Source organism: Sprattus sprattus, assembly GCF_963457725.1.
Source record: "Sprattus sprattus genome assembly, chromosome: 2".
Classification (NCBI taxonomy): Eukaryota; Metazoa; Chordata; class Actinopteri; order Clupeiformes; family Clupeidae; genus Sprattus; species Sprattus sprattus.
The window spans coordinates 67652512-67671800 of record NC_137921.1 but is presented as its reverse complement, the minus strand read 5'-3'; the positions used below and the strand labels follow the sequence as shown (position 1 = coordinate 67671800).

Genomic DNA, 19289 nt, shown 5'->3' with positions numbered 1-19289 from the left:
AACAACAATCATTTTAAAGTCTGCCGCAAATATAACACCGCTAACCCCTTTTGAGATTAGAGGGGTAGAAGGATTAGCATTCGGTATTCAATCTTGCATGCCCCAACCTTTCTTTTTCATTCGTCTAATGCAATTTGTGTCATCACACACACAAAACAAAGGGTGAATTCTAAGCTCTTATTGTTGTCTTGCCCCAAGGAATCTGTCTAAATGAGCATCACTGCCTGGTATTAGAAGTACAAAGGATATTGCCCATACAATGGTATCTGATAATGTTACTGTCTTATCGTCAAGTAATTTGCCAAAGTCCTTTTCTGTGGCCTTAATTCCAAAGAAGGATTACAAGTGCAAAGACACTAAGGATTATCATTATTGACACTCGTCTCCCTAAAATATATATATATACATATTTTTTAATAAAATAGCAGGCACAAATCCTGCTGGCTTATTTCTTTTATTGTTCCGTTTCTGCTGATTAAAGGGATTTTCTCAGGCTGGTCTACACACGGCAGCTTTCTCTCTCTCTCTCTCTCTCTCTCTCTCTCTCTCTCTCTCTCTCTCTTCTCTCCTTCTACTAAAGGCTTCTCTGCATGAAAACTCAGGCATCAGTTATGGTCTCAACGTCTTTGTTGGTGGAGTGAGGTGAGATGTTTTCCTGTGTACCGATTCGCCTTTCTGTTATCCATGCCGCTGAAAACACCTCTCGGGGAGAATTTGCTCCATTTTGTCATCACAATGAATTGTAATTGCTGTAATCCTTGCATATTCTCTTTGTGGTTACTTGAGAATACTCTTTGGGGGTTTGGAAGCAGCAGAATACATGGGTGCATAGAAGATACACCCTTGAGCTGATTTCAGACAACAAACTCAGGGAAGCAATCCCCTTTAAAATATATGACTCTGTCAGCACTTATGCCCCCGCTCACAAAAGTGTACACATCATCGAGCTGGGTAGCTCTCCTTGCTGTGTTGGCACAGAGTGAGCTGTTGGTCTATGTCTTCAGGGAAAATGAAACTAAATGAGAGGATCTTCAGAAACAAACAAGTCCAAAAAAAAAAAACACGTCCTCACATCCACCCTTGCATTTCACTGAGGCCTCTCCTGTCCGCCCTGAAATAAAAAGAATTAGGCTGCAGATCCCGTGAGACAAACAAAGAAATGTAAACAAATCTAAGACTGTTGATAGCTCCTCTCGTGGCCTCTCCTCTCTCTGTGAAATCAGCTTCTGCCTCAGAGGACTCGGCAAGGCGAGAGAGAGAGGCAGAGAGAGAGAGAGAGAGAGAGAGAAAAAGAAGAAGGCCTGGCATCGCTTGTCATTGCTCATCACGAGGCGATGCCACCGCTCCAGTAAGATATCCAAATGAGCGTCTCGCAAAACACCAACCCTGGAGGCTATACAAAAGAAACTGAATTGAAACTTTTGTGAGTGTCTTCCCACAGCAACCAATCCCCTTGTGCTGCCTTGCAGACTTTTAAAACTCCACAGCCACTCAAAAAGACACAAGCCCTTTTTCTCCCCAAAAAAAGATGAGAGGCCCTATACGCTGGGATCATCAAGGGTGCAATCCCAATATCGGTTGGTGTCAGGCATTGCCTCTCGTGTTTGTGTTACTCCTGTGATAAGAAGCAGCTGACAGATAGCTGAGGAGATAAGAGTGACTCACCCGGCCCAAACAGATTCTGTTGTTGTTGATGTTGTGATTGTGTCAGACAGGCCGTGTCCAAATAGGCTTTCTGGAGGTCCCGGACGAGGGCACTGTTGTTGTGGCACTTGGGGTCCGGCCCTCTTGCAAAAACCTCTCATGTGACTTGATGTCTGTGGGGGCTGTCTGTCAATACCGTGGTCTGTCAGTGTTCTCAGTGTCTTACGTCACCCTGAGGCATTGACATACAACCTGACTGTCTGAAGTACCTGCCTGTGTGAATAACAACACACACAGGTGGGCGTGCATCTATTTTCTATACAGTGGTATTGAAATTAGAGCACACAGTCAATATGCATCACGATCACATTTGGCAAAAATCTGTATGTGAAACGAGGGCAGCAATAGTTCACTGATAACATTATAAGGATGTTTAGATCCTTGACACGTATATATCAAAATGAAAAATGTGCTCAGTAAAGGTTCAAATTTGAGAGAAACGCTTCATTAAGGTAAACATTGGTCACTCATATAAGGACTTACAGTATAAGACAAGTTTTGAAACCGTCTTAAATAAAAAATATTTTCTTTCATGTAACACTCGCAAGGATTCATTTCATCCTTCACCTTACCTTCTTGTATGGATCAAATAAATTACAGTTAGATTAATAATTACTTTCAAATAATTTAACATTGTTACATTTGTTGTGAAAAAGACACAATTGGTATTATGTTGTTTAGTTACAGGCTTTGTGATGTTTATTTTATGCATATTTTAAATATGTGTTGTTGTTAATGCTATTGTTAAATACCCTTTGCCACATAGTAAAATAAACCTTAGTAAGGCATACCTTTTAAGTATTTGTAAAGCTCTGAGACACCGCAACTGGAAAACCCACCCCAGATAAATATTTTTGCTCATGGACCTCTGTAACCTTATTTCCATGCCTTTCAATATCTACAAAGTTGTTTTTAACCTAATGGATAAGGTATGAGATAGTACACAAAAGCTTGTTTCTCCTTTTCCTCTGACCCTCCAATATAGTAAATACAGAATACTTTCTTTTGTTGATGATACCTGGATGAATTAAGATTTGTTTTAATAGGCCTCTGTGTACTCAAGGCGCAAAATGTAAATCATTGGCATGTGAGTGCAGGTGTGCAGCTGATTCAGACGTTTCACTGAAATCACTATGGATGTGGGTAGACACTGAGAATTGTGTTGGCTTGTGACATCCCTGAGGCTAGGAAAGCTGTGATACACCAACAGGACTAAGATAGTGATATGGATTTTGAGACTTAGATTGAGACTTTGCCTATGGCACTGTGGACTGATGCATAGTATACATGCATTTATGCAATTCCTTAATACACATGAACAAACAGGCTTATAGAAGGATGATGACATTGTTATCGACTTAAGTGCATTTTTCCTTTTTTTTTTGGCACAAAGCAAAGCTTTTGTAAAGCCTTCTGAGACGAGCAGGTTTAGCCTCGGGGCTTGATGTGTTTTTGCACATGATAGCAGCCATAAGTGACACGGAATAGGCATGAAAAATCAACAGAGAATCAACAGAGCCCTTGTTCTGTCGTAATGCACTTGGTGGACAAGCAACAAGCTGTATCGTAAGTGCAGATAGCATGATGCAGACACTCAAGTCACCCAGTGGGCTGCCTATCTTTAATGTAAGAGGCTTTTTCCTTTTGACCCCCAGCTCAAGATAAATAATTTACCCAGTAATTAGCATAAAAGTGAAGCCTTGAATATGGCTGGTTCAGAAGACCATTGAGCCCCAGTTAACCATTGGATTTGTATGGCAATGTAAGTGCAGAGGGCAACTTCAGGGGCACTAACCTGTGAATGACTGCATCTCTTGTCAGTTTTGCTGTATATAAATTAGTGAGTGAGAATATACAGCGGCCCCAGGTAAACAGATGGCAAACAGTTTAGGGATTTATAAAACAATTACATGTGACCCGTTTAACTTAGCCAATGTGTTCACTATTCAGGACGTTTTGTGGAGGTGGGGTAGAAAACAACTGCAATTATTATTTGAATCTGAAATGTATTTGAAAATCCCTCCATAGACCTACTGATGTACTGCATTTCCTACAGACCCGACTAATGGATTGCATTTGATCAGGCAAACAATGAGACTCCATTTGTAATCGAAGCAGTCTACTCTCGACAAACAATTATGTTTACTGGAAATAATACAGGATTTAAAAACAGCCAGCAGTTTACATTGGCCTAACGTGTATTTGGCAGCGCACCTCTACGTAGTGTGTTTAAAACGTGCAGGGGAAATCCGCTGTGGATACCAGCTAATAGACCAGGTCTATTATAATTTGCTCAAAATTCAGTTAACAAGTAGGCTACAAACATCGACAGGATAAACTAAGGGTTTTCGTTATTTGGAGGAGCTCCGTACCAAGGACCAATATTGTGAAAGAGAAATGTTAAGGCATGTCATTCTGCCGCTGAGCCCTTACTCTTTGCTGACACCCACTGATTTTCTGTATCCAAAACCGATGCTATTTCTGTGTAGTATGTGATGATGTAATTCTCAAAAGCACGCATCCATCTGTATGCAGGCCCACATCCGGGCTCCGAGAGGAGTGATAGGTTGCTTTTAAGCAGACAGAAGGGAGGCAAACATTGGGCACTCAATTGTTATGGTCCAGTGGAAAATAAATGTACGTAGAGTAGAGTATGATTCTGTAATACTTCGCGTAAAGCTTTCAAAGAGTAATTTCTCCTTGAGTCACCCATGCCGTAAATACCATGTTTTTTCCATCTGAATGTAGCCGGTTGAAGGCGGTCTCGCCCCTTCATTACGAACGTTCTGATCCCTCTTTTCCCTCGGTGTTCCATTCCCAGTAGTTAGCTAGCCAGCAACCATTCAGCTTACGATAGTTTGCTAGCCACTGTGTTGCTAGCTAAATCCCTGTTCTGTTTCTGCATGGTTTCACACAGCAAATCGTAGCATACGGATTACGGTAAGTGAAAGAAAGATGTCATGTTATCTTGTATGACTGTGGTGCAGCTGTGTTATCTTCGTAGCTCTCTAGCAGTAAGCTAGGTAGCCTGCTAGTTGTGTAACCAAGCATCCAACTGCAGCCAAAAGGGAGGGTTCAAGAGAGAAAAACAGGCCGTCTAGTGAAGTCACCGAGAGCGCAGGTTGATAAAGCCCTATTAGTGAGCTTTATTAGAACTATATAAAGACTAACTGCGGCGAAAGGGGCTCAAATATTTAACCTTCATTAAGTGTATACAGTTCAGTCATTCATTATAGCTAGGTGTCCATCAGCTTCACTGAAAAAGGGAGTCTTTGCCCGCCAATAAGCTATCGCTAGCTGACTGCACAATCTTTCAGTGGCTACCAAAACTTGTTTGCCACCTAGCTGCAAGATCCATAACAAAACCATTAGCAGGCATTCTGTTACCTTGTAACGGCACCAGCATATCACGTTTATTAGGTCCCTATACGGGTGAATTCATTTGAAATGTATTTGATGTTGACATGTTTCGTGTACGTTATTAACGTTACTACTTCGCTGTTATTAACGTTACATTAACCCGCATGTGACGTTAGCCAACCGGCTAGCCTAGGCAGGTAAGGTTAGTGAACGAACGCACTTGTAGCCAAGCAACTTATACAGCCCTTTTTTGTGGTGTTGTTAGATTTACCTCGTAGACTGTCACCCTGGTTGAAAGGTGCATGTTTTGGTTGAGTAGTTTGTTTTGACAGTTAGCTGTAACGCCTTAAATTGGTTCGATACACATTTATTAAAGCCATTAAAACTATCAAGCTCCCTGTCTACAGGTGTTGATTGATAGGTTATTGAACTTCACTTTAGATTTGTGGCAGTCTATGAGGTCATTGTTGAAAACATTGTATTTTCTGATAATATGGCAATTATGCATGAATTATTACTTATATTTGCATGTAATGTCAGCCATTTCCAATACCCATGGATGATTCAAACTGATGTTGTTTAGTTGCTGTTGTTTATTTTTCCTCTTCAAATAGAAAGAGAACAAGAAAATGGGGGCTTTTCTGGATAAGCCAAAGATGGAGAAGCACAACTTGCATGGCGAGGGCAATAGCCTCCGCTACGCCCTGAGCAGCATGCAGGGCTGGCGGGTAGAGATGGAAGATGCACACACGGCCGTGATTGGCCTGCCCAACGGTTTGGCCCCCTGGTCCTTTTTCGCCGTGTATGACGGACACGCAGGCTCCCAGGTGGCGCGGTACTGCTGTGAGCACCTGTTGGACCACATCACCAACAACCCAGACTTTCGGGGAGTGGGCTGGGGCGGTGGCAGTGTTGTTGTTGGTTGTGGTGGTAGTGGAGGAGGAGGAGGAGGACGAGGTGGCGGAGGGGGAGAGGAGAGCTCAGAGCGCCCTGAGCCGTCGGTGGAGAGCGTCAAGAAGGGCATCCGCACAGGCTTCCTGCAGATCGACGAGCACATGCGAGCGCTGTCGGAGCGCAAGCACGGAGCCGACCGCAGTGGCTCGACGGCAGTGGGTGTGATGATCTCGCCGCGCCACATCTACTTCATCAACTGTGGCGACTCGCGGGCGCTGCTGAGCCGGGGCGGGCGCGTGCACTTCTCCACACAGGACCATAAGCCCAGCAACCCAGCGGAGAAGGAGCGCATACAGAACGCCGGCGGCTCCGTCATGATCCAGCGGGTAAACGGCTCACTGGCCGTCTCGCGCGCCCTTGGCGACTTCGACTACAAGTGCGTGCATGGCAAGGGCCCCACCGAGCAACTGGTGTCGCCCGAGCCTGAGGTGTACGAGATCGAGCGCTCCGAGGCAGAGGACGAGTTTGTGGTGCTGGCCTGCGACGGCATCTGGGATGTCATGGCCAATGAGGAGCTGTGCGACTTTGTGCGCTCGCGCCTAGAGGTGACGGACGACTTGGAGAGTGTGTGCAACGAGATTGTCGACACCTGTTTGTACAAGGTATGGTCACACAGATAGGCGCTGTTTAACCACAGTGGAGATTGTGGCGTGTGTATTTGCCGATGAGAGTTTGTGCAGCTGTCTGCAGGTTAAAGTTTGGAACTTAATGCATTTAGTCAAACATATCAGTCCTAAACAGAGAGCCAAAATGCATCATAAGTGCTACTCATGAAATGTTATCCATGTTCCAGCTGGTGTCCAAGCATTAGTGGGCTAGAGTGATGTATTCTATTTTTTTTTTTTTTATATACTTTATTGTGTTTATTCATTTCATATTCCATAATTCATAAGCAGTCATAATTGTATCCATTTCTGAAGAAACACATATTTCTTTTCTATTTTCTATTCTAGTGTGCATTCTTTGTTCCCACCCGTGAAAAAAAATTAAAAATAAAAACTCAAGATAAATCAATAAGTTAGAATTCATGAAGGAGAAAAAAAAACTGATAATAAAAAATAATAATAAAAAAAAAGAAATGTATGAGTGATGTATTCTAAGGTTATTTTACAGGTAGGGCCTTTTCAATGTTAAGTGTCTGATCCTGTCATTAATTCTCTGCTGTCATCCCCTCCCTCTTTTCCTTGTCTACAGGGTAGTCGGGACAACATGAGTGTGGTACTGGTGTGCTTCCCTGGGGCCCCCAAGATCTCCCCTGAAGCTGTGAAGAGAGAGGCTGAACTGGATAAGTACCTGCAGAGCAGAGTAGAAGGTGGAGCCTCTAAAAAGGCTAATAAATAACTTTGCACTTGCAGAGAGCGCAAAAGTAAAGAGAGAGAGAGAGTGCAAGTGAGCGTTATTAGCTAGTCTTGTGACCTTTATGTAGTGGCGTTCTACCCTCTGCCAAGATATAGAAAGTTTAGCTGCAAGACATTCCACCCCACTACAAATTGTCAGCTGAAGATTTATCAAAGTGTTCGACTCACACAAGTTCTGTTTAAGCTCTGTAGCGTGCGTTTGCCTGTTTAGTCGGGCACCCTGAAGAGAATGCAAAGTGCACGTCAAGCTGGAAGCCTTCGTCTTTTTGCCATGACTAATTAGCCTTCACTGGGTTTTAGCACACGAAAAAAAGTCGAGAAGCGTAACCAAATTATCCTCAACCCACTTGCATCCCACGTTCGATGGGTGCACGATTTTTTTCTTCTAGGATTTGTTGGATGTGTCCTTTCAGCTATGACAGAGAGAGTGTAATCACGTTAAAGGAATGTTCGCAAAAGGAGTGGCTAGGACACCCCCACACACCACCTTGTTCTGCACACTTTAATGGAAGCTGCTGTAGAAGTAGAGTTAACAAGTTTGTAAGAATAGAAAAAAAAGACCAAATCAGTCAGTGAGGTGTTTTTCCGTTGGTAACTTCTCTGTGTTTGTATGTTTCGTTGCTGTTAGTATAGTCTTTGCCTTAGGGCGTCACTCCCACTTTGTGCAAGCATGTGCTCTTGTTGTGTTTTGGTGATTGCCACTGAGTTGAATCCTCAACAGGCCCCCACCCCCCTATTTTAATAGTAAAGTCACCGTCAGGAAAAGACTGATGTGGTCGCCTTATGCTACCTGTGTGAGAAATAGTGTTGTGGTATTTTGTATTTCTTTTTGTAATACTTTTTTCTTCACACCTGTAGCCACGGTGACGCCTGTTTGCCTTGAAGTTTATGGAATTCTGCATGCCTCTTAAAAAGTAGGCCTAGTTGTAATGCGAAACACAATTGCCTTACCCGTCCTTGATACGTCCCCCTCCTTTTTTAAACCCCCTGCAATCTCAATTAGCTGTGGTCTATGTGTTCACAGCACTTGAGTTACCCCAGGGTTTTACTTTTTTAGTAATAATAGCCTACTTCAGGATGTAGTTTTGGAAAAACCAAACTTCCTTAAGACTGTAATCTTGTTTTTTTTACCCCTGCATGCCTTGTGCCCCACAGCATGACTGACCAGCATGTCACAATCCTGCGACATGATGTGAAACATTTTATCCTGAACCGTTTTCTAAAAAAAGGATAGGGGACCTTTTTTTGATTGGAGTCCAAGTTGTTTTACCCCCCCCCCCCCCCTTCCCCTCCCCAACCCGCTCCAAGTCCGTCCTGTTAAGACATTTAATCGTTTATAAGTTTGCAGAGATTTTTTTTTTGTCTCTGTACTGTCATTTAATGTGTGGAGATTTCAGTGTTTTTCAATGTCTTGAAATGGAACGCAGTATTTAAAAGATTGTATAAGACATATGTAATGATGCTTTTTGCATAGTGGAGTTTACTGATTTGTTGCCTCAAACCAACACGTTGTCTTTTTTTCTTCATGGTTTGTCTTAAGTTGTGGCTGTACTTTTCAGGGTTGTAAGTGAAGACAGTAGTAGGGGAAGAGTTTGGGACTTGTTAATGCACAATGAAAGGGACACACCCAGTCTGTAGCATCACAGTTTCTTAAAAAAAAAAAAAAAAAAATCGTCATTCATGTGAGCTAGCCCTCCATACTCACAAAGCACCTTTCAAAAAGATGTCACTGGTAGCCATGTCAGTGGCCAGGTCGTTGTTTCCTGATAACCAGTGGTCGTGTCATACACCCGAACTCCACTGGCCATCACCACTGGCTCTTATGTGTGCGTGTGTGTTGTCAGAGGTTAGCTTCAACCTTTGATGTCCTACTTTTAACTCTGCGTCTTTCGGTAACACAGTCGAAGGCCTGAGTGTTTAAGGTTGGCTTTCTCTTCCGCGCTCCTCTCACACAGGAGAGCCAGGACCATTTTTTTTTTTTTTTCCCTCCTCCTGCCTGATCCTGAAGAGGCAGCTGGTCGATGCCAGCAGCAGCAGCCATTTTCCTGTGCGCCAGTGAGAGGGGGGGGGGGGGGGGCATGAGTCATGGGTCTCGCCCACCAGTCCTTCTTTTTCTGGTGCCCGTCTTTTAATGAAATCTCTCCCATCGCAGAGCCATCTCTCGGTCTCTCTCGCTCTCTCTCTCTGCCTCTTTCTCTCGCTGTTTGTCGGGACCAATGCTATTGTTTACCTCCCTTCCAGGTAGCTCTCTTGAATTACGAATGAAATATAAGATGCTCTAACTGGAAGCCTCGGCATTACAACCTTGTTGTTTCTCACATGGTTGCTCTCCTTTGGAAGTCTGAGACCTGTGTGAATTGGCTTGTGTCTGTACCCAGCGAGCTGAGGTACCCTGAACTGTCGACATTGGAGGCGAAGACGGACCATAGCCGTCTGTGTAGCACTGGGCTCTACCCCTTGTAAAAACATGGATATTTTGGCAGGGGCAGAGACAATGTAGGTTTTAAAGGCAGCGTCATTTTATCCCACCTTACTCAAGCCAAATCTGAGTAAAGTGAATCGACTTGTTTTGGATAGCCAAAGTGTTAAAGTGTGTGTGAGTGTGTGTGTGTGTGTGTGTGTGTGTGTGTGTGTGTGTGTGTGTGTGTGTGTGTGTTTATGTGTGTGTGTGTGTGTGTGTGTGTGAGAGTGTGTGTCTGTGTGTCTGTGTGTTTATGTGTGTGTGTGTGTGTGTGTGTGTGTGTGTGTGTGTGTGTGTGTGTGTGTGTGCGCTCAAAGCGTGTATGTGCAGGGACTTTTGTCCTTTATAAGGCTGCATAGTGTAATGTGGCCGTATTTGCTAAGGAATTAGAAGATTTGTAGCCAAACTTGTATTTCCCTTCTTACCCTGGGTGGTAACTGGGGTGTAGCCCAGAGCCTTAGTTTAATGGCGGAGATGACTTGTCCCACAGTGCTTTGCCTGGCTTCAGGGTTCATGGGATCAAAGGAATCGGATCTAAACAGTCAGGCAGGCAGGCTGACTTTCAGAGCCCCAGCTAACAAGCTCAGGTGGCCTTGCCCACCCTCGTGGGCCCTTTCTTCAAAATTTTAAGCTGAGTGTCACTTTGCTTAAATCTATATTTTTTAGTTTTTTTTTGTCTGTGTAGATCGAATCTGTTTTTTTTCGCCGCTCATTTGTGTCCTCAGGACGAGGGATTGTATTCTTGCACTTTTATTGTGGTGGTGCTATTGAAAGGAGTTGGGCAGCCCCTGCTGAAAAGCAGAAATATTTTTTTTTGCCGCTGCGACTTAACGTCCAAGCAGTCACCACATCTAATTGAAGAGGCCCATTGAAGCCTCTGTCTCGGGTCGATACTGACATACAAACAGCAGCAGCTGCAGCAACAGACATTTACGCCGTTATGTTAGTGTGAATTATTTATTTCCACATTGAGGGGGCAAGTAATTGTTTTGTTTGTTTTATTTTATTTTTATTTTTTTTAACGTAGTTTACCAAAAACAAAATGCCCACGCATTCCATTTTGGAGGGTTAGCCGTTCGTTTGTTAAACTACATTCGTCTATGTGTTCACTGTGTCACCTGAAATGTTATGCCTTGTTCTCATATACTACAGTAAAACATCAGATTTTGCACTTTTCAGGAGCTACTGAAGTAATATTTATATAATATTTAACACTCAGTACATTTCTGCATTTGCTGTACTCAACCATTATTTGGGGAAATAAAAAACATTCTCATCTTGCAACAAAAAAAAAAGAGATTTCACTCCCTCTATATCTATCTGCTAGGTCCAGAATTGGTGGCATGAAGATTTGCGCTATGTATAAAATTAATCTTTTTCTTTTCTTTTTGTCTTTCTCTCCCCCCAACGGGCTGTAGCATGTTACTTAGTTTTAACCTCTCGGAAGGCAACTTTTTCTAGAGCTCGTTTTCAAAAGAGATTTTACTAAAGCTGTTTTCCTAGAAAACTAATGAACTGAATCAGGGTTAGACACCTAGAACTTCATTTCTTCTTTTCTTTTGACGTTTTTTTTTTTTTATTTCTTTTGAACATCAGCAAGCACCCAAGTATAAGCAAATTGTAGTGACAAACTGTGATGTTGTCATTCATTAGTTGTCATTAAAGAAATGATGTATTCAAATAAAGTTATTTACTGAACCTCCTGAGCATCTTGGGGCTTTTTTTTACTTCCTGAATTGAAAAGTCCGGTTTGCATCAAGCACCTGCTCAGTTAGTAATGCTGTTCAGGAGTGTATACTATACCCTTCGTTTTACAGTTACAAAATATGCACTCAAAGTAAAAATCAATATTATGATATGCCATACTTGAAAACAACAAGGTGATAATCTAACCATGGTGACGAAGACAAGCACAAAAAAATAAACAAACAACTCACAACCAAACAGCAACAGCAAAAAAAAACAAACAGCAACAGCAAAAAAAACAACAAAAAAATGTTGTGTATTGAAAAAAAGACATATATATGTATGGGACTATGCTGTAATCCAGGGCAGTGGAGAGTCAGGATAACTTCACGATCCAAAAAGGACCTCATCACATAGTAAATTATGCTAATGGAACTCGCCAACTTTTCTACTCTTTTCTGTTCTTAGTCAAGTTAGATCCCTTTTTCCTCATTTTGCACTCTCTCACGTTATGTTTGTTATACACATATAATACATATATATTTATTAGAAGTTTTTTTTTTTATGTAGCTTCACTTCATTCAATAACCATGTTTGTGCAATACAAACCCCACTTACCCAGAAGTCCTTGTGATTCCCCAGAGATCATTAAGAAGCAGGGTGACGATGGCGCTCCGGACTTAGTCCACGTGATGCATACGTTAGCAACGGAGAGCATCCCAAACCTCCCGCCCGGGGGAGAGCTGGCCAGCAAGTGAGTGTGTCCCATCTCACACACACACACACAGACACACACACACACCGATGCTTACAGATGTACATAAATACAGTCATACATAATTACTTAAACCACCCACAGGTTGATTTGTGATTGTCGCAACCCCCAACCCACCCCCTTAAAATCTATAAAAAAAAAATACAGGAATAAAAACGTCATAGTCCTGAAACACTAGAGTGAGGTTGTAAGCACTTTATTATATTTTTTTGCATATTCAAACATATAAGTGGAACATATTTTTATATAACTACCAACATTTTTACATTGAAGTGTTTGTATCGTCCATCATCCATTTTCAGGCTTTTAATGTCCTTCCAACATTTGCCAGGTTGCAGCTGTGTTTCACTGCCTGCTTCTGTTATTAACGTCTCTGGCAGAGAGCTGCCCGGGCTGGCTCGTTAGATACTCAGTGTGTCCCTCCAGCCCCCCGCTTCTCGTGGATCTCTTGGCTCTCTCTCGCACATGTTTTAAACAAACAGAACCTGAAAGCGGGCGCTGAAACCAAACCCTGTGCTACTAATCTTCAGCTGTTCTGCTCCTCTGTCCCTTTCCGTCCACAAGAATTCTTGTCGTTTTTTTTCTTTTCTTTTTTCTTCCTCCGACAAGTCCCAATCCAATCCTGTCTCTAACCCCATACCCCTACACACACACACACACACACACACACACACGTCCCTTACGTCTATTTTCCTGTGCTGCTAAATTATTCATCATGTGCAATTAAATATTAACTGGGCGCAGGATGAGCAGGCCTTATGAAATCATGGCCCCACTGCGCTGCTGCTGTTATTGTACGCCCCCCTCCCCTCTCCTCCACACACACCTAGTCTTTTGCGGGAGGAGCATGCGCAGTGCTGGGACTGGGGTGGAGGTAGTATGTTGGGGGGGGGGGGGGGGGGGGGGTACCGTTCACACCCTGCTGTAGCTTACTCTCATCCTGTGTGCTCGTTTACAAGGGGCTTTTGTAAACACGCTCGAAATACAGCGAGAGCGTCTGCGTAGGTCCAGGATTATTTTTAAAAGGGGGGAACACCCTGGCGTGGAAGGGGTAGGACACACCTGAGGCCTTGTGAAATTATAATATCATGATAATATTGCGGTCATGTCTCAAGACTTAAAGCCACAGTTTTATATGATAACCATTTTTAATATTCATGATGTCCTGAATACATCATCTGGGATCACATTTGTCTTCTCAGTGGCGTATTGAGGTCGCATGCAGAGGCAGCTTATTTTCCCTGTAGACTCTCAGTGTGTAAAGGCCACTGCTTCTCGTCCTCCTGGTTTTTCCCCCTTCTCCCTTTTTTTCTGGTTTGATAAATACCACGGAAAATGCACAAAAAACACAGTGCGTTAATGCGCGACCGCAGATTAGGCTGCGGTCACAATGTTAGTAAATCAGGACCTAATGGGCGGAGTAAGCACAGATTGCCCAGCGCGGATCTGGTTTGATAAATACCACAGAAAATGCGCAAAAACACTGTGCGTTAATGTGCGATTAATCTGCGGTCGCAATGTAAGTAAATCAGGCCCTCAGTGTGTAGAGGCCACTGCTTCTCGTCCTCTCCTGGTTTTTCCCCCCTCTCCCTTTTTTTGTCCTTGAAAACGAGTTTTCGTGAGAAGAGAGCAGGAAGGAAGGAAAGCAACAGGGATGGCAAGCACATAATTGGGGACCCCATTGAATAAATGATTGGGATAATCGCCTGCGTGTGTTTGTTTTCAAACAAGGTAGAATACTCCTGTGCCCCAGCATACAGGTTGCTTGGAGACCAGCCGGAGAGGGTAAATTGCTCATCACAGCTCAATACCCAGCCAGGCGTCCATTTAAAAAAAAAAAAAAGGAAAAAAAGTTCCCATCCCTCCCAACACTTCACTCAGCGTGTAAGCTATGGCTGTGTGAGAGAGTAGCCTTTCAGGGCTAGCTTCTGTCTGGCATTCAAACCCCTCTCTTGTGTATGTGTGTGTGTGTGTGTGTTGTCTTACCTTAGGCGCAGTTTGGTGGAGGCCGTGTACAACAGACTCAATCCCAACAAAGGCGACGACCCAGTGAGTACAATCTCCGCAGGATATTGTTGACATCGACAGAGAGGGAGGGAGGAGTGCGGGCAATAGGGCCAAACTGGAAAAAAAAGCCAGTCTCTATAGGCTTCCCCAGTCCTCATTATAACCTTGCATGAGTCAACTCTAAAGTGTGAGGCTCCTGGGAAAAATCCAGAAGTATTTAGCCTTTGATTAATATGGGCCTTCAGATTACCTGAGAATTGCAAGTCTCCTCTATCCCTGATACATGGAGTCTAAGTTCTTGAGCGTATGGTTTGTTAAAGGTTTACTCCTGCTCGTTTACAGTTTCACTGATGAAGTTAGTTTGATGCTGGTGGAAGTGAGTGGTCTTGAGAATTCAGAAGTTAGATAGATAGATAGATGGATACTTTATTGATCCCGAGGGAAATTAAGGTCATCCAGTAGCTTAACTTACATACACACATGAATCACAATAAATACAAAAATCACAATAAATACAAAAACATAAACAATACACATATCTATGGTCTTTTACACGCTGTGTCTCAACACCCCTTTTTTCAGTGTGGGGCTACCAAAGAGGGCAGTGCATATGGAACCTCCAGACTGTAGAAGTGCTAAGGAGGGAGATCCTCCCTTACCTTCCCCTCCTCTTTCACTCTTTTGCTCTCTTTCTCTGTCTCTCTCTTCCTCCCTCTCTCTCTGTCTCTCTTCCCCCCCCTCTCTCTCTCTGTTTCTCTCCCCCACTGTCTACCCATCTCTATCGCTCACCTCTTTACACATTTTTATATTATCGACGTTTCTCTGTTTTTCTCCTATCTCGTTTTTCCTGTCTGTCGCTTTCTCTCTCTCTCTCTCTCTCTCTCTCTCTCTCTCTCTCTCGTACTCTCTCTCTCCTTATATCTCTCTCTCTGAAGGACTCGGCATCCACAGATGACATGTGGTAACGCAGCCTGCCCATCTCTAAAGCACTCTTACATCACAAATGCCACCTAGCCATTCAAGGCCAACCCCAGACCCCCCCCCACCCAGCCACACACACACACACATACACACACACACACACACACACACACACACACACACACACACACACACACACACACACACACACACACACACACACACACACACACACACACACATACACACTCTTTGCACTGCCTGGGCAGGATTCTGGTACAACAGAAAGGAATACAAATGGATGTGGGTGGCTTTGACCTGACAGAGGTGAACTACAAACAGGAAGAAGAGGATCAACAACAACAACAACAACAACAACAAGCACAACTGACCACTTCCCAACACAAAGAACCAACCCATCACCGTAACCCTTGGCATTGCACGGCAACAGCCCACCTCGGATGCTCTGCACTCATCCACGTCCTCTGTCATCTCTTTCGTTTCTATTTGTGGTGGGGAATTTTTTTTTGTGTGTGTGTGTGTGTGTTTCCATTTTTTCAGCACAGAACAATAGTAAGTGGAAATGGGCTACTTTCTGGGGTAATTGTGGGTTTGTGGAGGTCAGTTTGAATGGATATGTTTTGTAATGCATTCGTTTTGGTTTTGGTGGGACTGAGAATATGAGGGAGAGATTTATGTGTTTTCAATTAAGAAAAAAATCTCTGTGAAGTGCAATTGTCCTTCTGACTGGCAGAATAGGAAGCCTATATTTAACCAAGTTTGTGATGAAGTATAAACAAACAAACAAACCAACCAACAGATAAACAAACAAACAAAAAGAAAAAAAAATACAAAAGTTGATTAGGAAAATAAGAGGAGAGTAACTGACTGCTCTCTAACCTCCGAGGTCAAAGGTCGGTTCTTTTTCTGTGGTGATGGTTGAGATGCGGTACATGTGGGTCACCCCAAACAATCACTATGGTGATATAAAAAACAAAACAAAGCTTAAAAAAAAGGTTTTTCAATGACTTGATTTGTATTGGTACGTTTCCTATTGCCACCTGACTGCGTCGCCTCTTTCCCTCCTCCCTGCTCATTCTCCTTTTCCTCATGCCCTTTCTTTCCTCTACCTCACACTCTACACTTCCCTTCTTTCAGTAGGATTGTGTATGCTTTGTTTTGTGTGCGTGTGTGTGTGTGTGTGTTCGTGTGTGTGTGCGCACGCGCTTGCTCGCCTGAGTAAACCGCTATCCTTGAGCTTGCATGAATGTGTGAGTGCAATCAGGTGTCGATGCCTGCGTTTGCCGCTCGCAACGAAAATCGTGCGGTGTAGATGTATGTGCACACACTCAAATGGCAAGGGCAGCATCATTGTGTGATTGCCAGTTGGGAAGACTTAGACCCTGCGGGCCCTTGATTGTCTTCTCACCCTTATTGTATAGGGGTGCATGAAGTATGTGTTGTGAAGGCCACCTTCGCGCTCTGTTCTTTTTTTTTTTGGTCTCAATATTTTTTGCTTGTGAATGAAGCCTGCCGGCCTGCTAGTCAAGAAGCAGACTGCACCTTTGTTAAAAAAAGGACAAGAAAAAAAAAAACACTAACTGCCTCATACTGTGTTTTTGCTTTGTCTTTCCCTGTGCACAGCAAATGAACAACAGAAAGTTGTCGTTGTTGGCCTGTAAAGACAGAGTTCAGGTGTTCTGGACAAAAGCAGTGTGGATTTCCTCCAGAACAGCCTTGGTTTCCCCTTTGCCTTCATGTTTATATGAAGACTTAAGGAGGACCTATTATGCTCATGTTCCATGTTCATAATTTTATAAAAAAAAATTACTGGAATAGATTTACATGCTTCAATGTTCCAAAACCACAGTTTTCGACATACGGTAAATCTCTATTCCCCCTATGAAACACTCCTGTGTCTTTAAGCCCCCCCCCCCCCTCCTGATGAGCCCAGTGTGCTCTGATTGGTCGGCTAGGTGAGCAGTAAGGATTGTATTATGAGATTGCGTCATCTTGTAACAAAGTAAAAAGGCTGTAATCCCAACGAGGCGTTTCAGGCAGCTGAGAACAGTGGGAACTCTGGAGAGAGAGTTAAACAGGCCGAAACAATCTGAATGATCGAGTCCAATTCTCTACACATGTGTGCATAGGTACACTTTTGAGTTCACTCATCTTTTAACAGAGTCAGCCTTCAGGACATCAGGGTTAAGGTGTATATCCTCTTCAGGGAGCTCACTTAGTTTAGTAGATGAGTGAGGTATCCATGGAAGGCAGATTGAACTGTGCCTGTTGATTCTGATTGGTCTTCCCGTTCACCATCTGCACAAGCTGGTATCGCTTGCAAAGTTTCAAGCAGGTTGCAAACCAACTCATAAGTAGAGATCTAGTAAAGGCCTGCCATCGTTTTTAGAGCATGGCACATTTTCACAGGAGCGCGACTGAAAAATCCATCCCACCTAAGCATCCACCTGGGGGATTTGTGCAGGCAGGATCGGGATAAAACGTGAAACATGCGAGCGGGAGCAGGGCAAAATGATACACAGGGACAGTCCTGTGGGACTGAGCTATGTATCCCATACAGGCCTTTAATCTATAGAGAAAGCAGTCCTTATATGGTGCGGAAATCAATTAATCAATTAAAGACTGGAAGAGATGTGAATGAACCCTCTTGGTTTGAACATGATGGAGAGGTAGAGGACACTGAAATGGAGGAAACAGGGGGCACTGTGGCTCAAACAGTAGCCCCGTCCACATTCGGGCTTGAAGCTCAAGGAGGTCGCGGGTTCGAATCCGACCCGATGCCATTTCTCCTGTCCACTCCCCACCTCTTCTCCCTCTCATTTCCTGTCACAATCTTCACTGCTCTGTCAATTAAAGGCATAAAAAGCCCAAAAACAAATCTTAAAAAAAAAAAAGAAAAAGAAATGGAGGACACAGGCAGAGCTGGTCCTGGTCAGAAACACTGAGGTGGGACCATGCCTGCAATGACGATGTTAGTAGGGATAGGCGCGCTCTACTTCAAAAAATATATATAAATACGTTTTCGGGTGCGAGTAAAAGAATGTTAACTATTAGTAGAATAAAAACCGCACTCTCAAGCTTTTCTCTTTAGAAATAAGACCAGTTTATTTTCGTACAGACGCGTTTCGGCCTTACGCCATCGTCAGTGTGTGCAATGACAATGTCCCTGAGGTAAAAGAAGTCCCTCGAGTGCTGTTAATTGAAGGATGAAAAAAGGATTTGTTTTTTTTGTTGAAGCTGTTTCTGGCGGAGACATGGAGTTCAAAGTTCACACGCTTCAATAATTGACCTGGGGTTTCAGTGGAGTGCTTTTGTTATTTCACGACTGAGCGGAGTCTAATAATTTCAGATTTAAAGTGTTGTTTTGATAAGTATGAATGTTAAGTGATGCCGGTGCTGGGATTGCACTCTTGAGAGGGGTTTTAAACGTTTGAATTGCACAGGAGGAGAAACTCAAAACATGATGGACATTGTGTTCCCGTCCTCTCTGAATGGCTTTAAGATATCATCCCTCTAGAGAGTTCACTAAGATTTCCTTACTTTTAAAGAATACACTGCCCCTCACCCTTTATATATTTCGAACAGCAGAAGAAAAACACGTCTGATTTTTCTTTAACCTTCAATGGTTGTAATTAGCAAGGCCAACCATCTATCTGGTGTCCACTGATATGATGATGACACTTTGAAGAGATCTGGTGGAATCCTACTGTGCTGTGTTCAGGAACATTATGCCAGGCAAACCCATCAGAGCTAGCTTACCACTGATGTCAGTCGTCACCAAATGTATAAGAAAGGGCACAGGGTACAGACTGTTGCCTGTTAACATTCACAAACCCATCAGAGCTAGCTTACCACTGATGTCAGTCGTCACCAAATGTATAAGAAAGGGCACAGGGCACAGACTGTTGCCTGTTAACATTCACAAACCCATCAGAGCTAGCTTACCACTGATGTCAGTCGTCACCACATGTATAAGAAAGGGCACAGGGCACAGACAGTTGCCTGTTAACATTCACAAACCCATCAGAGCTAGCTTACCACT

General features: G+C 43.4%; 1 protein-coding gene across 2 annotated transcripts; it reads left to right on the top strand.

The window, feature by feature from the left end:
* Positions 1 to 4296: 4296 nt before the first annotated feature.
* On the top strand, positions 4297 to 16055 carry ppm1ab (protein phosphatase, Mg2+/Mn2+ dependent, 1Ab). 2 transcript variants are annotated; one of them, XM_080832883.1, is made up of 6 exons: positions 4297 to 4644; positions 5679 to 6620; positions 7213 to 7330; positions 12166 to 12277; positions 14290 to 14347; positions 15241 to 16055. In XM_080832883.1, exons 2-6 carry the CDS (start codon positions 5694 to 5696, stop codon positions 15268 to 15270), a joined length of 1245 nt encoding a protein of 414 aa, XP_080689009.1. In that variant the 5' UTR covers positions 4297 to 4644; positions 5679 to 5693; the 3' UTR covers positions 15271 to 16055. The 2 variants fall into 2 exon arrangements, with proteins under 2 accessions (XP_080689009.1, XP_080689008.1); XM_080832882.1 differs by having other exon boundaries at positions 14888 to 16055.
* The last annotated feature ends 3234 nt before the right edge of the window (positions 16056 to 19289 follow it).